The 18,541-nt window shown below is 47.8% G+C and overlaps 1 protein-coding gene across 1 annotated transcript in view; it reads right to left on the bottom strand.

Annotated features, from left to right (window-relative positions):
• Positions 1-11,671, bottom strand: part of TMF1 (TATA element modulatory factor 1) — a 41,528-nt gene extending 29,857 nt beyond the window's left edge. Inside the window, exons 1-2 of the mRNA XM_038771901.1 lie at positions 11,342-11,671; positions 2,255-3,480 (exon numbers count right to left, since the gene is read on the bottom strand). Of these exons, the coding sequence (XP_038627829.1) occupies positions 2,255-3,480; positions 11,342-11,483 (1,368 nt within the window). The 5' untranslated portion in view covers positions 11,484-11,671. The remainder of the gene's footprint in view (positions 1-2,254; positions 3,481-11,341) is intronic.
• Positions 11,672-18,541: the final 6,870 nt, after the last annotated feature.

Here is an 18,541-nt window from a genome sequence, read left to right as displayed (position 1 = left end):
AAACAGAGTTCACTCTACTTAATCATCTTTACAAGGCTGCCTGTAACCCTAGCATGAAGAATGAGTTCCCTGAGACCTTTGGGGGTAGCACTGTGTAGACTGGTGTAACATGGCCTACTTCTTAAAGAGGCCAAGTCCCTTTTTTTGATGGCTTCCTGGGCATTCTAGAAATGCAAGAAGTTCAGCATTGTACCTAAATCTATATTGAGCTCTGGCAGAGCTCAGCATTATGTTGGCATTAGTGGGATAACTACGAGCCCCACAATACACTGCCTTCCACTGAAAGACAATAAAAATAAAACCCTGTAAGCTGGTGCAGTTCCAAGATTCACTGGCAAGGCACCGTTTCTGAAAACCAGAAAATTCAATTGGATTAAGGATGACTGATGAATCTTAGCAAAGCACACATCAAGTCCCCTAGGTAAAAGTATTCATTCTAATGCCCCAAGGTTCCACAGTGGTTGCCTTATTTTGGACCACAATATACCACTAAGCAGTGCTGTGTTGTCAGGAAATGAGCCACTCAGCACTTGAACGCCCAGCAATCTAAAAGTGGGACAATACCACTTTTAAAATAAGTTTATTATATGTATTTTGCTTACTATCTTTGGACTGAGGGCTGGGTAAATATGCCACCTTGGTTCACATGACGGTATACAAGGTCAGCGTGCCTTTCTGATGCTTTTCACACTACTGTGTTTTCTTTTATGGCATCAAAGAAATGCCTTAGAAATAATATATAATTATAGCATTTGTTAAGCACTTACTCTGTGCCCAGTACTGTTCTAAACACAAGATTATTAGTCTGGACACAGTCCCTGTCCTGCATGGGGCTCACAGTCTAGGTAGAATAATAATAATAATGATAATTATGGCATTTATTAAGCACTTACTATGTGCAAAGCACTGTTCTAAGTACTGGGGAGGTTACAAGGTGATCAGGTTGTCCCACGGGGAGCTCACAGACTTAATCCCCATTTTACAGATGAGGTACTGAGGCACAGAGAAGTTAAGTGACTTGCCCAAAGTCACACAGCTGACAAGTGGCGGAGCCAGGATTTGAACCCATGATCTCTGACTCCAAAGCCTGGGCTCTTTCCACTGAGCCATGCTGCTTCTCTTAGAAGGGTGTAGGATTTAATCCCCATTTTTACAGATGAGGCAACTGAGGTCCAGAGAAGTCAAGTGGCTTGCCCAAGATCATGCAGCAGATGAGTGGCAGAGCCGGCATTAGATCCCAGGTCCTCGACTCCCAGGCCTGTGCTCTTTCCACTAGGCCATGCTGCTTCTCTAACACAACTTGAGTTAGGCTCTCTTACTGGCGTTTAGTACCTGGGCAGAAACTGTGTAGGTGAGCTGGAGTATACACAGGGTACCTGGTACCCCTACAGCCTTTTGCAGCTCCCAAAGGAAGGGAGAAGGGATGGAGGCCACAGGAAAGCAGGGGCTAGACTGGAGAAGAGGCAGTGTGCAGGGGCTGTAGTTGCCTTCACCCCTTCCCCTGTGAACAGGCTTGGAACAGACGGTCACCCAGTCTGCAATTCACCCTCTGCCTAGCTCACAGAAGCCTGATGCTTTTGCACAGTGAAGAGCCCAGGGTGGGGCAAGGGAAACAGGGCAGGGAGCAAGGCTTGATGCCCAAGGCTCAAGGGAGCCTGGTGCAATGTAACCTCATGGAGCTGTTGAGAGGAGGAAAAAGAGAAGCAGGGACGATAATTGGGCAATCCCACTAGTATTCCATTTTCATTACCTACGAAAAGGGGGCCCAGGGAAGAAAACCACTGTGTTGACTATGTATATGCTCCTGTTCTCACCATGGGACTTGAAAAATCTACCAAACACCATCGCCATAAATTATTTATTAAATTTAATGACCTGCAGCTTTTAAGTCCAAGACAACACAATATTGAAAAGGCAAAATGTTTGAGTGTCACTGGTCAGGAGAGAGACTTCTGTCATACGAAAGTAACGTAAGGATTTTCTATCCCAGCTCTGCCACTTGTCTGCTGTGTGACCTTGGGTGAGTCACTTCACTTCTCTTTGCCTCAGTTACCTCATCGGTAAAATGGGGATCTGAGACTGTGAGCCCCACATGGGACAGGGACTGTGTCCAATCAGATCTGCTTGCATCCACCCCAGTGCTTAGTGCAGTGTGTCACATATAGTAAGCACCTAACAAATACCATAACTGCTGCTATTAGAAGGAATGGACAAGAGAGAGTCTTTTATAAAAGAGAGTTGGTCTGCTCTTTACCTTGCAAAGGTCTTCCTTTTCAAAGAGAACTTCGGGCTGACTCTTGTCATCTTTGCAGGGTACTGGCACTTCCTCCACAACAATGGAGTCTTCATTTATCGGTGGGGCGACAACCAAGACATCAGGCTGCTCACTGTTGACTGGAGTTGCACTTCGCCCACTTTCTTCCATTTCTGCTTCTTCAGGAGGAATAATCAATGTTTCGCTTACTTCTGCCTCGGATTTTCGGTCCACAGACTCAACCTTCTCGGTTCTGGGAGTCGAAGAGCTGACCGGAATAGGCACTAAAGCATAGCCCTTCCCTGACATTTCGTCATCCGAATTAATTTCGCTGACACTTCGACTGTCTAACGACTGCACGCTAAATGAGTCTATTCTTTCAAAAGCATCGGAGGAGCAGCAGCTCTCTGTGAGTTTCTGGAAATCATCCAAACGATTATATTCAGGACAGGCAGATGTGGACAAAAGCTGAAAGGACGTCTGCATCAGGTGAAGGCTTGATTTCGAATCAGCAGCTTCCTGCCTTGAACTTGCTGAGCTCTCGCTTATTACACTCTCATGATCCAAAACTTCGATATCACTAGTAGTGGAAGTACCTGAGGAGAAAGTGCTGATAGGAGGAGAAGGTGTATTGCTCTGTCTGTCTTCGGGTTTTTGCTCCTTGCTTTCCACGCTTATGTTCTTTGACTCTGGCATCAGAGACTCTGTAGGACTTCCTAACCCTCTTTTCCCACTAGATTTCACACCAACAACTCCTTCTGGGACTTCTAAAGTTAAACTTGATACCTTGATATCAGCTCCTTCACTTACGTTTTCTTCAAGCACCATCTCGGTTTTAAGTCTTGGAATATCCTCTTCTAGTTTTTTCAAGGGAACAGCACAGTTTTGTTCGTCTCCTGTTTCTTTGAGTGAAGAATCCTTCACTGCTGCGGCTGCTGTTTCACATGTTTCTGGCTGAACAGAGTGTGGAGATTCGTGTAAATTGCTTTTCACTTCTTCTTTAGGTCGTTGTGATTTGGTTGGTGGTTTGGAAACCACTGAACTCTGCTGGACATCCATTGGAGAAAGAAAGGCACTGAAGAAGTTTTCAGATTCATCTAATAAAACCCGCCGAACAGGCTTTGTAATTGCTTTAGGAGATGCTACTGGCTGACTCTGAGGTTCTGGATTTGAATTTAGCCCCCAGGCTGAAGTATCCCATCCTCTGCTTGTGGGGAAACTTTTTTCTTGTATGGAAGACAAAGATGGAAAGTTAAATTAGATCAGCCAGCTAGTGAGGTGAGAAAGATGATATCATGAATGTTTATCATCATCATCATCAATCGTATTTATTGAGCACTTACTGTGTGCAGAGCACTGTACTACGCGCTTGGGAAGTACAAGCTGGCAACATATAGAGACAGTCCCTACCCAACAGAGGGCTCACAGTCTAAAAGGGGGGAGACAGAGAACAAAACCAAACATACTAACAAAATAAAATAAATAGAATAGATATGTACAAGTAAAATAAATAAATAAATAAATAAATAAATAGAGTAATAAATATGTACAAACATATATACATATATACAGGTGCTGTGGGGAAGGGAAGGAGGTAAGATGGGGGGGATGGAGAGGGGGACGAGGGGAAGAGGAAGGAAGGGGCTCAGTCTGGGAAGGCCTCCTGGAGGAGGTGAGCTCTCAGTAGGGCCTTGAAGGGAGGAAGAGAGAAAACACAGTGGCAACCAATACATATCGATTGAGATAGAGATCTAAGTTTTACTCCTTCAAAGTAGCATGCCAAGGCAGCCTAGTCCTAGTGATTCCCATCATAAATATTCACTACTGCGGTTTAATGAAATTGGTCTGAATATTTAGAGCTGACCAAAGAAGGTGCAAGTAAAAAGGGTCTTGTCATCCCTCTGCGCTCCAACATATAAAATTGTGACTACACTCAAAGGTCAGATTCAAAATGCAGCAGCAGCAAATACATTTTCCCCGACTGAATAAAGCTAAGAATTATGGAAACAGTGATCTCTTATGTGTGCCCATTTCCTAGATGATTTTCTCCAGAGACAGTACAAGGTTATGCACCTGCTTATTTATCTCCTCAGTGGTAATAAAGAAGTGGTAAACCTAAAGTTTAATCTGTTGAGACCCAGGATAATACAAAAAAGGAAACTAATTATGTGGCGAGGTCATGGAATAAAATGCCGTCAGTATAGCTCTAAACATAGTAGGCACACAAATATTTGTTGTTGACAATCTGAAGTTTAGGGGTGGAAATAATGAAGCAAAAAATTTCATATATTGAGATCTAGACTAATAAAAAGGAAATTGCAATTATCGTGCTAGGTCACGGAGTAAAATTTCATTGTTATCTGGAGAAGCTTTCTTAATCTAAAAAAAAAAAAATTTCAGTCCTTAGACCTAGAGCCAGACTTTTGGTCATGAAAGATATGGTATGTGTGGGTGGAGGTTGGGGTGGGGGTGGGTGGGGGGGAGGCGGTGTTAATAAAAGGCAAAAAGAAGCAGAAAAGAAAAAATACTTCCTTCTGCCTCCAGGACATCTGTACATGGATGTCCTGCCAGCACCTCAAGCTCAATATGTCCAAAAATGAATTTATCTTCCCTTTCAAATCTTCTCCTCCATCTAGTAGTAGTAACAGTCACAGAAAGAGAATGTGCTGAGCACCCACTGGGTGCAATGCACTGTACTAAGCATTTGGCCACAATAAATACGATTGATGAAGGCTCTCCACCAACTCATCACATCTTATATAACTGATCTCTTGACCAGCTTCTCCCTAAACCACTCCCAACCTGGTTAATTCCCAGCATCCCAAAACATTTAAACCTCTCAGTCCTCTCTACCACTTATGCATCTTTTTTTTTATGGTATTGGTTAAGCACTTACTATGTCCAGTGCTAAGAACAGTGCTTGACACATAGTAAATGCTTAAATACCATCATTATTATGTGTCAAGCACTGTTCTAAACACTGGGGTAGATGAAGGTTTACCTGGTTACACACAATCCTCGATCCACAAGGGACTCACAGTCTAAGTTGGGGGAAGGATTTAATCCCCATTTTACAGATGAGGTAAAAGTTAAGTGACTTGCCCAAGGTCACAAGCAATTCAGAGAGTCAGGATTAGAACCCACATCCTCTGACTCCCAGGCCCGTGGTCTTTCCATTAGGCCATGCTGCTTTTTATTTTCAGTCTCAGCACTTATGTATTTAGTTTCATTCAACTATACATTTGGTTACTTTGATTATTCTGTAAACACTTTTATGTCTGTTTCCCCATTTATCTCCTTGTAGTTGGGGAAAGTGTCACTGTTTTATATTTCCCAAGCGTTTAGTACAGCGCACTGCACCCAATCAGAGCTCAATAAATACTACTACTACAAAACAAGTGATGCATTCCCTGCCCACTGAGAACTTACACTCTAGTGAGAAAGGCAGTCATATGAGTACTTGCAGAGGAATCAAAAGCACAGTTGAATAAACACAGATGCATAAGTGCTGAGGATAGGTAAAAACATACGTGCTGGAGATAATAATAATGACAGAATTTATTAAGCGCTATGTGCAAAGCACTGTTCTGAGCGCTGGGGAGGTTACAAGGTAATGAGGTTGTCCCATGGGGGGCTCACAGTCTTAATCCCCATTTTCCAGATGAGGGAACTGAGGCCCAGAGAAGTTAAGTAACTTGCCCAAAGTCACACAGCTGACAAGTGGCAGAGCCGGGATTTGAACCCATGACCTCTGATTCCAAAGCCCGGGCTCTTTCCACTGAGCCATGCTGCTTCTCTATGGCTGATGAGCTTATATAACTTGGGTGACGACTACAACTCTGGGAAGCAGCATGGCATAGTGGATAGAGAATGAGCCTGGGAGTCAGAAGGACCTGGGTTCTAATCCCTACTCCACCACTTGTCTGCTTTGTAGTCTTGGGCAGTTCACTTCACTTCTCTGTGCCTCAATTCCCTCATCTGTAAAATGGGGATTAAAACTGTGATGATGATGATGATGATGGCATTTGTTAAGCGCTTACTATGTGCCAAGCACTGTTCTAAGCATTGGGGGAGATACAGGGTAATCAGGTTGTCCCACGTGGGGCTCACAATCTTCATCCCCATTTTACAGATGAGGTAACTGAGGTACAGAGAAGTTAAATGACTTGCCCAAAGTCACACAGCTGATAAATGGCAGAGCTGGGATTAGAACCCATGACTTCTGACTCCCAAGCCCAGGCTCTTTCCACTAAGCCAAGATGCTTATGACAGGGCCAGGTGACAGGGACTGTGTCCAACCTGATTTGCTTATATTCACCCCAGCACTTAGTACAGTGCCTGGTACAAAGTGCTTAAATACCCCAATTATTATTAACTCTGTTGTACTCTCCCAAGCGGTTGTACTCTCCCAAGGCTCAATGCACTGTTTTGTACACAGTAAGCGTTCAATAAATACCACAGCTTCATTGATTGCTGGGAATTACATGGGGAAACTGACATCATCACCATTCTCCCTATCTTTCAAGCAATTATCCTTGACTCCAGTTCTACCTTTACAACATCTTTATAATCCACCACTTCCTCTCCAGCCAAACTGCTACCATGCTGAGTCAAGCACTTACTATAACCCACCTCAATTACTGCAGCAGTCACCTCACTGACCTACCCGCCTCCTGTCTGTATTCACTCAAGTCTGTACTTCAACTTTGCCACTTGTATCATTTTTCTTAAAAAAAAAAAAATCAGTCCACATCTCTCCACTCCTTAAAAAAACTCCAGTGGTTGGCCATTTACCTCTGCTCAAATGGAAACTGCTTACCATCAACTCTAAGGCATGCAATCATCTATCCCCACCTTACCATAACTCACTGATCTCCTACTACAATGCAGCCTGCACACTTCACTCCTCTCACGCCAACCCCCTCACTTTATCTCAATCTTGTCTGCCTCACGTTTGACCCCTTGCTCACGTTCTCCCTCTGGCCTTGAACTCCCTCCCACTTCATCCCCATCAGACCACCCCCCTCACCCCCCATCCAAGGCCCAACACACACACTCACCATCTTAAAGCCCTGCAAGAATCATCTCTCCTCCAAGAGGCCTTCCCCTCCCTATTTGCTCTCCCTTCTGCACCGCTTAGGTATTTCAGGCTGTATCCCTAAAACACTTTGACTCTTTCCCAATGTCACCCTTAAGCACTTTGATACTCACCCCAACCCCAAGTTCTACACCACTTATAATACACAGTCTTATACTCTGCCTCTCCCCCAACTGTGATTTTACTGCCCTTCTCCCCAGCTAGACTGTAACTCCCTGTAGGCCAGAAACACACCTAATCACTCTTGCCTTGTCCTCGGCCAAGAACTTAGTACAGTACACACAGTAAGCACTCAATAGCACTGACTGATTAAATTTCAACCCTCATATTCAGTTTGTGGCCAGATCCCATCAGTTCCATCTCCACAACACTTTCTTCATTTGTCCCTTCCTTTCCATTCAAACAGCCACCATGCCGGTGTATGTATTTGTCATAGGCTGGCTTGGCTACCTGCATCAGTTACCTTCACTGATTTTCCTGCCTCTAGGAAAATCTTCGCTCTGCTGCCGAGATCATTATTCTAAAATGGTGTTCTGCTCACATCTCCTGACTCCTCAAAAACCTCCAATGGTTACTCATCCCTCTCCACAACATGCGGAAACTCCCAACCGTGACCTATAAGCTCTCTCCCTCATCTCATTTTGTACTGTTTATTCCTCTCAAGTTAACCTACTTGCTGTGCCTTTTTCAAATCAATGGTATTTACTGAGCACTTACTGTGCGCAGAGCACTGTACTAAGTGCTTGGGAGAGTACAATATCACAAAGTTGGTAGACATGTTCCCTGCCCACAATGTGCTTTTGCCTATGGCATCAGAGGAGATCCCTTTTCAGCTAGGACCTGAGAAGATGATATGAAACAGCTGACTGAGCATTCAAGAACAAAATAATCCTCATCTTTCAGAAATCTGGGATTTTACAGCTGCAATTACACAGGTGCTAAAAGCTCAATCATTTATCCGGTGCCTTAGTCTTGCCGATGAGAAAACTAGAGCACTGAATAAATGACTGAGCTTTATGGCAAAATGGGGCTGCTGATAATTTGCATCTGAGAGCTAGCATCAAACAGCAATTTGTAAAACAGTAAATGTTCCAGAGGTGTACCTGTAATCCAGAATTGTGGTCTTTGTTGGGCACCGGGAGGGTGGGGGGATGTATGTGTCACTACGATGCATTAAATACAAGGACTTTGGGACATGTTCCAGAAAATCCCTTGGAATCTGAGGGTTGCTTCAGGTTGGGACACTATTGTTTGCTCAGTTTTCTGTGATTCAAGGGACTGAGCTAAATTTAATAGCTAAATCCTTGAGCGGCCTAGTTTGGGGCTTGGTTTTCCGCACGGCCTGAGACTCTACCCTATATACCCCGGTGAAAGGAAAGCTCTCCAATATACTGGCTTTCATTCCTGTATATTTCATTAACAAAACACAATTTTGTTTTTAGTTCTACTCACTAGTTCGTCGACATGATCCCTGCCCTCAAAGTTTCCAAAGGCTAAGGAATGCATCCTCAAAAGCCATTATTTGAAACCTATCCAAAACACTACAATGCGAAAATCAAACCAAAAATTGCCCCATTGATGAATATGGTGGGCTTCTGAAAATAAATTGATACTAATCAGGCTCCGCTTCTTGACAGGAAACCTGCCTGGAGGTGTGAAAGTGTCCAGGGGAGGCAAGGCTCCAGGGAATGGGAGACAGACTCCGAGTTGGGCAGGTTAAGTAGAAGAAAACGTAATCAAGGAGTCACTTTATGAGTTTGCCAGTGCAGAGAATTTTCCAGTTGCTGTGTGGTGCCAGAATGTAGGTTGCCATGCTAGGCGTAAAACACACTTCTCATCTTTATTCCTCTGCTCCATTTACAGTCTACTGGTCCATTTATATTACTGTCTGTCCCCCCATCCCACCCCCCACCCTGCCATACTGTAAACTCATTGTGGGCGGGAAAAGTGTCTACCAACCCCGTTGCATTGTACTCTCTCAAGCACTTAGTACGGTCCTCTGCACCCAGTACGCTTTCAGTAAATACGACTGACTGACTGATAGAGGGCCTGAGTTCTAATCCCAGCTCTGCCACTTAATGCTGGTGACTTGGGGCTCGTCACTTAAATTCTCTGTAAAATGGGGATTCAATACCTGTTCTTCTTCCTCCTACTTGGGCTGTGAGTCCTACATGGGACAGGGCCTGTGCATCCAACCTGATTATCTTGTTTCTACCCCAGCTCTTAGTACAGTGCCAGGCACCATATGACACTTAACAAGTACCATAAGTACTGCTGACCTCTGCTGCTCACACCCTCCCTCCTTTTCCTGAAACTCCTGCTGCCTTCATTTGCAACAGACCACTGCTTTCCTATTTTGAAAGCCCTTCTAAAAAAAAAAAAAAAACAATAAAACCACATCTCCTCCAGGCGGACTTCTGTGATTAAATTTGTAATCGCCCACAACTATTACTTCAGCACTTCCGTGCCATCGAAGCACTTGGTGCTTCCCTCTCCCTCCCACTACTTATATATACACAATGTTTTTATATTCTATTACTTCCTCCTGGCTGTAATTTCTTTCAGCGTCTGTCTCCCAGTGGCTTGTAAACTCACTGCAGGCAGGGATTGTGTCTATTAACTGCTCCCTCCTAAGTGCTCAGTGCCTTATGAACATTACTGATCATTCAATCAGTCGCATTTCTTGAGCACTTACTGTGTGCAGAGCACTGTACTAAGCGCTTCCCCCTCCACACTGTAAACTCGTTGTGGGCAGGGAATGTGTCTGTTTACCGTTGTATTGTACTCTCCCAACCGCTCAGTACAGTGCTCTGCACACAGTAAGCGCTCGAGAAACACGACTGAATACGAATACGAGAGTTGGTAGACACGTTCCCTGTCCACAACGAGCTCAAAGTCTAGAGGGGGAGACAGGCATTACTATAAGTAAATAAATAACGGATATGTACGGAGGCGCTGGGGGCAGCGAATAAAGGGGGCAAGTCAGGGCGGCGCAGGAGTGGGAAAAGGGCAAAGGAGGGCTTAATAGTAATGATGGTATTTGTTAAGCACTTACTACGTACTAACAAGGTAATCAGATCGTCCCAAGTGGGGCTCACAGTCTTCATCCCCATTTTACAGAGGTCACTGAGGCACAGAGAGGTGAAGTGAGTTGCTCAGAGTCACCCAGCTGACAAGTGGCGGGGCCGGGATTAGAACCCACGACCTCTGACTCCCAAACCCGGGCTCTTTCCACTGAGCCACGCTGCTTCTCTGGCTTAGTCAGGGAAGGCCTCTTGGAAGCGTGTAAGTGTGTGTGTTTGTGTTGGGAGGGGGTGAACATTTGTCGGATAGGAGGGCGCTCCAGGCCAGCGGCCAAAGCAAACCAAAAGTAGGAACAATCTGGATTTTGACTCGCTGCTTTAGAACCCCTAAATACGGCCCTTTGTAAGGAAGACTGGAAAGTTCCTTCATCCATCATCAGGAAGTGATGAAGTGATGCAAGTTCCTTCATCACTTCACCTGTATATACGTTTGTACATATTTATTACTCTATTTACTTATTTATCTTACTTGTACATATCTATTCTATTTATTTTATTTTGTTAGTATGTTTGGTTTTGTTCTCTGTCTCCCCCTTCTAGACTGTGAGCCCGCTGTTGGGTAGGGACTGTCTCTATGTGTTGCCGACTTGTACTTCCCAAGCGCTTAGTACAGTGCTCTGCACACAGTAAGAGCTCAATAAATACGATTGATTGATTGATTGATCCAGGGCACCCGCTTGGGTCCGCCCCCTGAAAGAAGAAAAAGTCGGTGATGTGCTCCAGCGCTTAGAACAGTGCGTGGCACACAGTAAGCGCTTAACAAATACCATTATGATTAAAAAGGCACAGTTCCTGGCTCACAGTTCGCGCTTAACAAACACCACCTTCATTATTAATTATTCTTAAGGCAAGCGGGCGAACTCCGATGGGCGGAGACTGCTGAGTCCCGCCCCCTCCGCCCTTTACCTTGCTCTCCGTAGGGGATGGTCTCGGCCCAAGCGGTCGGCTCTTCTTCCTGGATGTCCAGGACCCGATCGATGGACTTCTGGGCCTGGGTCAGGGCCTGCTTGGCGAAACTGGACAGCTGGGACGCGTTGAACCAGCTCATCGCCTCGGCTCTTCCTTCTCCCCGCTCCTACGGCCGGCTCAGAGCCCCAGGGGCAAGGTGGCAGGGCCTTGCTCTTTCTGGCCAGGCTCGGCGAGGCCCTTCAACAAGCGGCCTCGGCGAGAACCCGCGCAACCGCCGCCGCCCCCCGGCCCACTTGGCCCGATCCGGACGGGCGGTGGGGGCCGTTGACGCATGCGCGCAGACCTTCCACGTAGCCAGCCAACGAGGGGGCGTGACGACACTTCCCGGAAACGGGGATCTCCCGCGTTACTGCGGCTCCGGCCGCGGCACTGTGAGCAGATGGGAGCTCGCGTGCCCCCCCCCCCCCCCCCCCCGCCCGTCACTCAGGCCGCCCAGGGAGGGGCTTCTGACGTGGTGGCACCGGACCCTTTTTCCATAATCATAATGACGGCATTTGTTACGCGCTTACTAGGTGCCAGGTACTGTACAAAGCGCCGGGGTGGACACAAGAGAGAAGCAGCGCGGTGTAGTGGAAAGAGCGCAGACCTGGGAGTCATCGGACGGGAGTTCTAATCCCGCCTCCGCCACGTAATAATAATAATGATGTTTGTTAAGCTATTACTACGTGCCAAGCCCTGTTCTAAGCGCTGGGGGAGATACAGGGTAATCAGGTTGTCATTCATTCAATCGTATTTATTGAGCGCTTACTGTGTGCAGAGCACTGTACTAAGCAGTTGGGAAGTACAAGTCGGCAACATAGAGACACAATCCCTACCCAACAGTGGGCTCACAGTTTAGAAGGGGGAGACAGAGAACAAAACCAAACATACTAACAAAATAAAATAAATAGGATATGTACAAGTAAAATAAATGAGTAATAAATATGTACAAACATATATACATATATACAGGTGCTGTGGGGAAGGGAAGGAGGTAAGATGGGGGGATGGAGAGGGGGACGAGGGGGAGAGGAAGGAAGGGGCTCAGTCTGGGAAGGCCTCCTGGAGGAGGTGAGCTCTCAGTAGGGCCTTGAAGGGAGGAAGAGAGCTAGCTTGGCGGATGGGCAGAGGGAGGGCATTCCAGGCCCGGAGGATGACGTGGACTGGGGGTCGTTAGCGGGACAGGCGAGAACGAGGCACGGTGAGCAGATTAGCGGCAGAGGAGCGGAGGGTGCGGGCTGGGCTGTAGAAGGAGAGAAGGGAGGTGAGGTAGGAGGGGGCGAGGTGATGGACAGCCTTGAAGCCGAGGGTGAGGAGTTTCTGCCTGATGCGCAGATTGATTGGTAGCCACTGGAGATTTTTGAGGAGGGGAGTGATATGCCCAGAGCGTTTCTGGACAAAGACAATCCGGGCAGCAGCATGAAGTATGGATTGAAGTGGGGAGAGACACGAGGATGGGAGATCAGAGAGAAGGCTGATGCTGTAGTCCAGACTGGATAGGATGAGAGCTTGAACGAGCAGGGTAGCGGTTTGGATGGAGAGGAAAGGGCGGATCTTGGCAATGTCGCCAAAACTATGACGGATGAGAGAATTGCAGCAAATCGTTGTGCTGTTGCTGGTATCGATCAATCTTATTTATTGAGCGTTCATTCATTCATTATTGAGCTCTTCCTGAATGCTTGGGAGAGTACAATCTAACAGTAAACTGACAAATTCCCAGAAGACAAGTGGCAGAGCCGGCATTAGAACCCAGGTCCTCTGACTCCCAAGCCCGGGCTCTTTCCACTAGGCCACACTTCTTCCCTGGATAGACGTGCTGTGGGGCTAAGGAAAGGCTGGGCCACCACCAGTCTTGGGTGGTTTATTTATTTATCTCTCTAAAGGAAGGGGGCTAGACTGGAGTTCTCTTCCAGCTCTAGGATTTTATGATTTTTAGGTCTTCATTTAGATGTACAAACAGAGTTTCCTAAATAAGTTACCTTTCAAGGTTTTTGAAAGATTTGATCTTGTTCGTTCTTTATTTGATCTTACTGTCTGCAAAAAAAACCCAAATATTGTATTTGAAATTAAATGAAGCCTTAAATATAGCCATAAGCAACCCAGTGATTGTAGAGTGATTAGCTGTAAGTAAATTGTTCTATTCTTCCCATCTAAAGTAGCTGTGGTGGCTGGAGATTTCATCTGCCTGTGCTAACTCTATGCAGAGCACTGTACTAAGTGCTTGGGAGAGCATAATACAATAGAATTAGCAAGCACATACCCTAAGGATGTTGCAAACTATGGGTTTCATCATTATTCAGCATTGAGGAGAAAAAGGTTGATTTCAATGTCTGCCTCCCTCTCTAGATGGTAAGCTCCTTGTGGGCAGAGATCTTACTCTGCCAAGAACTTAGTACAGTGCTCTGCACACAACTGCTCAACAAGTATCATTGATCGATTGTGGCATTAGCCAATAAGAATATTGGCATTCAAAAAAAAAACAAAACCTGACCACTTCTGAGTCAAGGTACAGGCTAGGATACAAATTAGGATACACACCGCGCGGCCTTGCTGCTCCCGGAAGGATCCTCTCCTCAGAGCGCCGCCACAGACGCCCGGGACTCCGTCCCCAAGAGGCCCGCCCGCCCGCCATCGCAGCGCCCCCACGTACGCCCCCCCTGTTTCCACCCCCCCCCCCCACCAGTTAGGCGACCTTCCTTAAAGTGCCCCTCATCCCCCCCTTCCCGGTCCGGTCCTGACTGACTCTCCCCCTGTCCCCAGGTAAAAAGCCCTCGTTAGCACCATGTTACATTAACGACAACCTCATTCGCACCTCCTCAGCCCTCCCATGCTAGTTGACTGTCTGCTCCTCTCCGCTCCTTTCCCCGGGTATCTCTGCTCCCTGACCCCCCTTAACAGGCCCACCCTACTCCAGCACTTAATATTTTGTATCTGCTCTCTGTGACATCATTATCTGCCAATTTTATTATTGCCATAGCATATTGATTGTTTAACTACACCCTGTGATGCCATCGCCTACTTATATCATTGCTACTGTTTTATTGCTTCTGCATCTCAATTGTTAACCTCCCATCGTACTGTCACTCGCCCTGCTGACCTCACCATGAACTTTCAATTCCCTAGCTCCCAACTGCCATTCCCATTCCTCACCTTCCCCTTCCCCTCTCCCACCCAGCTTTTTCCCTCCCTCTCCCCCACCAAGACCACTCCCCCTCACCCTCTACCAAGGATTCCTCTGTACCAGCGCCAGCCCTCCGCTCCTCCCTCCCGGCCCCCTCCCTCCCCTTCTCCCCGCCCCCACCCCATCCCAGTTCTCCTTTCCCATCGCCACCCCCCTTCCCACTCTCCCCGCCCAGGCCCCCGCAAACTCATCCCAATCCAAACCCTCTCCACCCCTCGCACCCTTCCCCCTCCCTCTCCTCCCTCGACAGCTGCTGCCAAGTGTGGCCTCTGGAACCCCCGCTCCGTTTTAAGTAAGATCCCTTTCATCCTGGACCTATTCCTTTCCGGCTCTCTACTCCTCCTCGCCCTAACTGAAACTTGGCTGTCTCCAGACGACACGGTCTCTTCTGCTGCTCTCTGCAGTGCAGGCCTCTTCTTCTCCCATTCCCCCAGACTCACCGGAAAAGGAGGAGGTGTCGGTTTCCTTCTCACCCCCCAATGTCGCTTTCGCACTATCCCTCCTCCCCCTTCCCTTTCCTTCCTTTGAAGCCCACATTATTCGCCTCTACCACCCCCTCCCGATTCTTGTAGCGGTCATCTACCGCCCTCCCGGCCCCACTTCCAACTTCTTTAACGACTTTGACCCATTCCTCACCTTCCTTCTCTCCTTCTCCATGCCCACTCTGATCCTCGGAGACTTCAATATCCACATGGATATCCCTAACGACTCCTCTGCCGCCCGCCTTCTATCTCTCCTTGACGCTGCCAACCTCTTCCTCCACCCCACCTCACCCACTCACCAACTTGGTCATACCCTCGACCTCATCATCTCCTACCGCTGCACTGTGTCCACCCTCACCAACTCTGAAATCCCTCTCTCTGATCATAATCTTCTCACCTGCCTCCTCACTCACACTCCTTTCCCCTGTAAATCCGTATTACTCCCTCACAGAGATCTCCGCTCTCTGGACCCCACCCATCTTTCGGAGCGCCTCACACCCCACCTTGCCGCCCTCTCCTCTCTACCCAGTCTTGATGATCAGATTACTGCTCTCAACTCTACCCTTTCTACTCAGCTAGACTCGCTCGCTCCCCTTTCCCTTCGCCGCTCTCGCACCACTAACCCACAGCCCTGGATCACTGCCACTGTCCGCCTCCTTCGCTCTTATGCTCGAGCTGCCGAACGCTGCTGGCGAAAGTCTAAACACCATGCCAACCTCGTTCAAGTTTATCCTTTCCTGCCTTAACTCAGCCCTCTCCTCTGCCAGACAAAACTATTTCTCCTCCCTTATTGACACCCATGCCCATCACCCCCGCCAGCTCTTCCGTACACTCAACTCCCTTCTCAGGCCCCCGGTTCATCCCCCTCCTCCTTCTCTCACCCCCAACGATCTGGCCTCTTACTTCATTAACAAAATTAAATCCATCAGGTCCGACCTCCCCAAAGTCTCTTCCCCCCTTTCTCCATCCCCCCGGCTCTCAACACTCTCTGTTACTCTCCCATCCTTCCCAGCAGTGTCCTCAGAGGAGCTCTCCTCCCTCCTCTCAAGTGCTACTCCGGCCACCTGTGCTTCTGACCCCATTCCCTCTCATCTCATGAAATCTCTCGCTCCATCCCTTCTCCCCTCCTTAACTTCCATCTTCAACCGCTCACTCTCCACTGGTTCCTTCCCCTCTGCCTTCAAACATGCCCATGTCTCTCCCATCCTAAAAAAACCCTCTCTTGACCCCACCTCACCTTCTAGTTATCGTCCCATATCCCTCCTACCATTCCTTTCCAAACTCCTTGAACGAGTTGTCTACACTCGCTGCCTAGAATTCCTCAACAACAACTCTCTCCTCGACCCCCTCCAGTCTGGCTTCCGTCCCCTACATTCCACGGAAACTGCCCTCTCAAAGGTCACCAATGACCTCCTGCTTGCCAAATCCAACGGCTCCTACTCTGTCCTAATCCTCCTCGACCTCTCAGCTGCCTTTGACACTGTGGACCACCCCCTTCTTCTCAACACGCTATCTGACCTTGGCTTCACAGACTCCGTCCTCTCCTGGTTCTCCTCTTACCTCTCCGGTCGTTCTTTCTCAGTCTCTTTTGCAGGCTCCTCCTCCTCCTCCCATTCTCTCACTGTGGGGGTTTCCCAAGGTTCAGTGCTTGGTCCCCTTCTGTTCTCGATCTACACGCAGTCCCTTGGTGACCTCATTCGCTCCCACGGCTTCAACTATCATCTCTACGCTGATGACACCCAGACCTACATCTCTGCCCCTGCTCTCTCTCCCTCTCTCCAGGCTTGCATCTCCTCCTGCCTTCAGGACATCTCCATTTGGATGTCTGCCCGCCACCTAAAGCTCAACATGTCGAAGACTGAACTCCTTGTCTTCCCTCCCAAACCTTGCCCTCTCCCTGACTTTCCCATCTCTGTTGACGGCACTACCATCCTTCCCGTTTCACAAGCCCGCAACCTTGGTGTCATCCTCGACTCCGCTCTCTCATTCACCCCTCACATCCAAGCCGTCACCAAAACCTGCCGGTCTCAGCTTCACAACATTGCCAAGATCCGCCCTTTCCTCTCCATCCCAACCACTACCCTGCTCATTCAAGCTCTCATCCTATCCCGTCTGGACTACTGCATCAGCCTTCTCTCTGATCTCCCATCCTCGTGTCTCTCTCCACTTCAATCCATACTTCATGCTGCTGCCCGGATTATCTTTGTCCAGAAACGCTCTGGGCATATCACTCCCCTCCTCAAAAATCTCCAGTGGCTACCAATCAATCTGCGCATCAGGCAGAAACTCCTCACCCTGGGCTTCAAGGCTGTTCATCACCTCGCCCCCTCCTACCTCACCTCCCTTCTCTCCTTCTACAGCCCAGTCCGCACCCTCCGCTCCGCCCCTCCACCGCTGATCTCCTCACCGTACCTCGCTCTCGCCTGTCCCGCCGTCGACCCCCGGCCCACTTCATCCCCCGGGCCTGGAATGCCCTCCCTCTGCCCATCCGCCAAGCTAGCTCTCTTCCTCCCTTCAAGGCCCTGCTGAGAGCTCACCTCCTCCAGGAGGCCTTCCCAGACTGAGCCCCTTCCTTCCTCTCCCCCTCGTCCCCCTCTCCACCCCCCCATCTTACCTCCTTCCCTTCCCCACAGCACCTGTATATATGTATATGTTTGTACATATTTATTACTCTTTATTCATTTTATTTGTACATATCTATTCTATTTATTTTATTTTGTTAGTATGTTTGGTTTTGTTCTCTGTCTCCCCCTTTTAGACTGTGAGCCCACTGTTGGGTAGGGACTCTATATGTTGCCAATTTGTACTTCCCAAGCGCTTAGTACAGTGCTCTGCACATAGTAAGCGCTCAATAAATACGATTGATGATGATGATGATGAAAGGTAGGATTAAGATTCGTATTTACAGCATCTAGTATGTAAATTAGTGCACAGTGCACATCACAGTGCCCACTCTGTGATCTCTCCCTAGGGCCAAAAGAGCTGACCCATATATGGCTCAATCAAAATCAGTACCCTTCAAGATAACATTAAGGTGGCTTAGTAATTTTGCTACATGGTAAGGAGTGGTATTTATTGAGCACTTAACAGTGTGCAGAGAAATTAGACCTTGCTCACCCTTATTTCTTGCTCACCCACCGCCAGGCATAGAGTAAGCATTTAACCAACACCATCATTGTTGTTATTCTTCTGTGTAAAATTATTGCGTGTACTTTGCTACGTGCTGCATCCCTCACTGCCTACTCGCTTGTGGGGGCTCCTCCCCACTGCCCCAACAAAAACTTGACCAGCAGGGACTAGAGTGGAAATTGTATTGAGCAACCCACTTCCACTACAATAATTCACAGATGCAGCTTCTCGTTCCCTGAGTCTTTGTGACCGGACTGAGGTTTGAGCAAGCCATCGGTGTCCCAAGGGAGACTCTGCCATCAATGTAGCGCATATTGATGCATACCCAAGATCAAAAATAACCAAAACAATTTTACACCCACAAAA

This window comes from Tachyglossus aculeatus, chromosome X1, assembly GCF_015852505.1.
Source record: "Tachyglossus aculeatus isolate mTacAcu1 chromosome X1, mTacAcu1.pri, whole genome shotgun sequence".
Lineage (NCBI taxonomy): Eukaryota > Metazoa > Chordata > Mammalia > Monotremata > Tachyglossidae > Tachyglossus > Tachyglossus aculeatus.
This window is presented reverse-complemented; position numbering and strand designations above follow the sequence as displayed.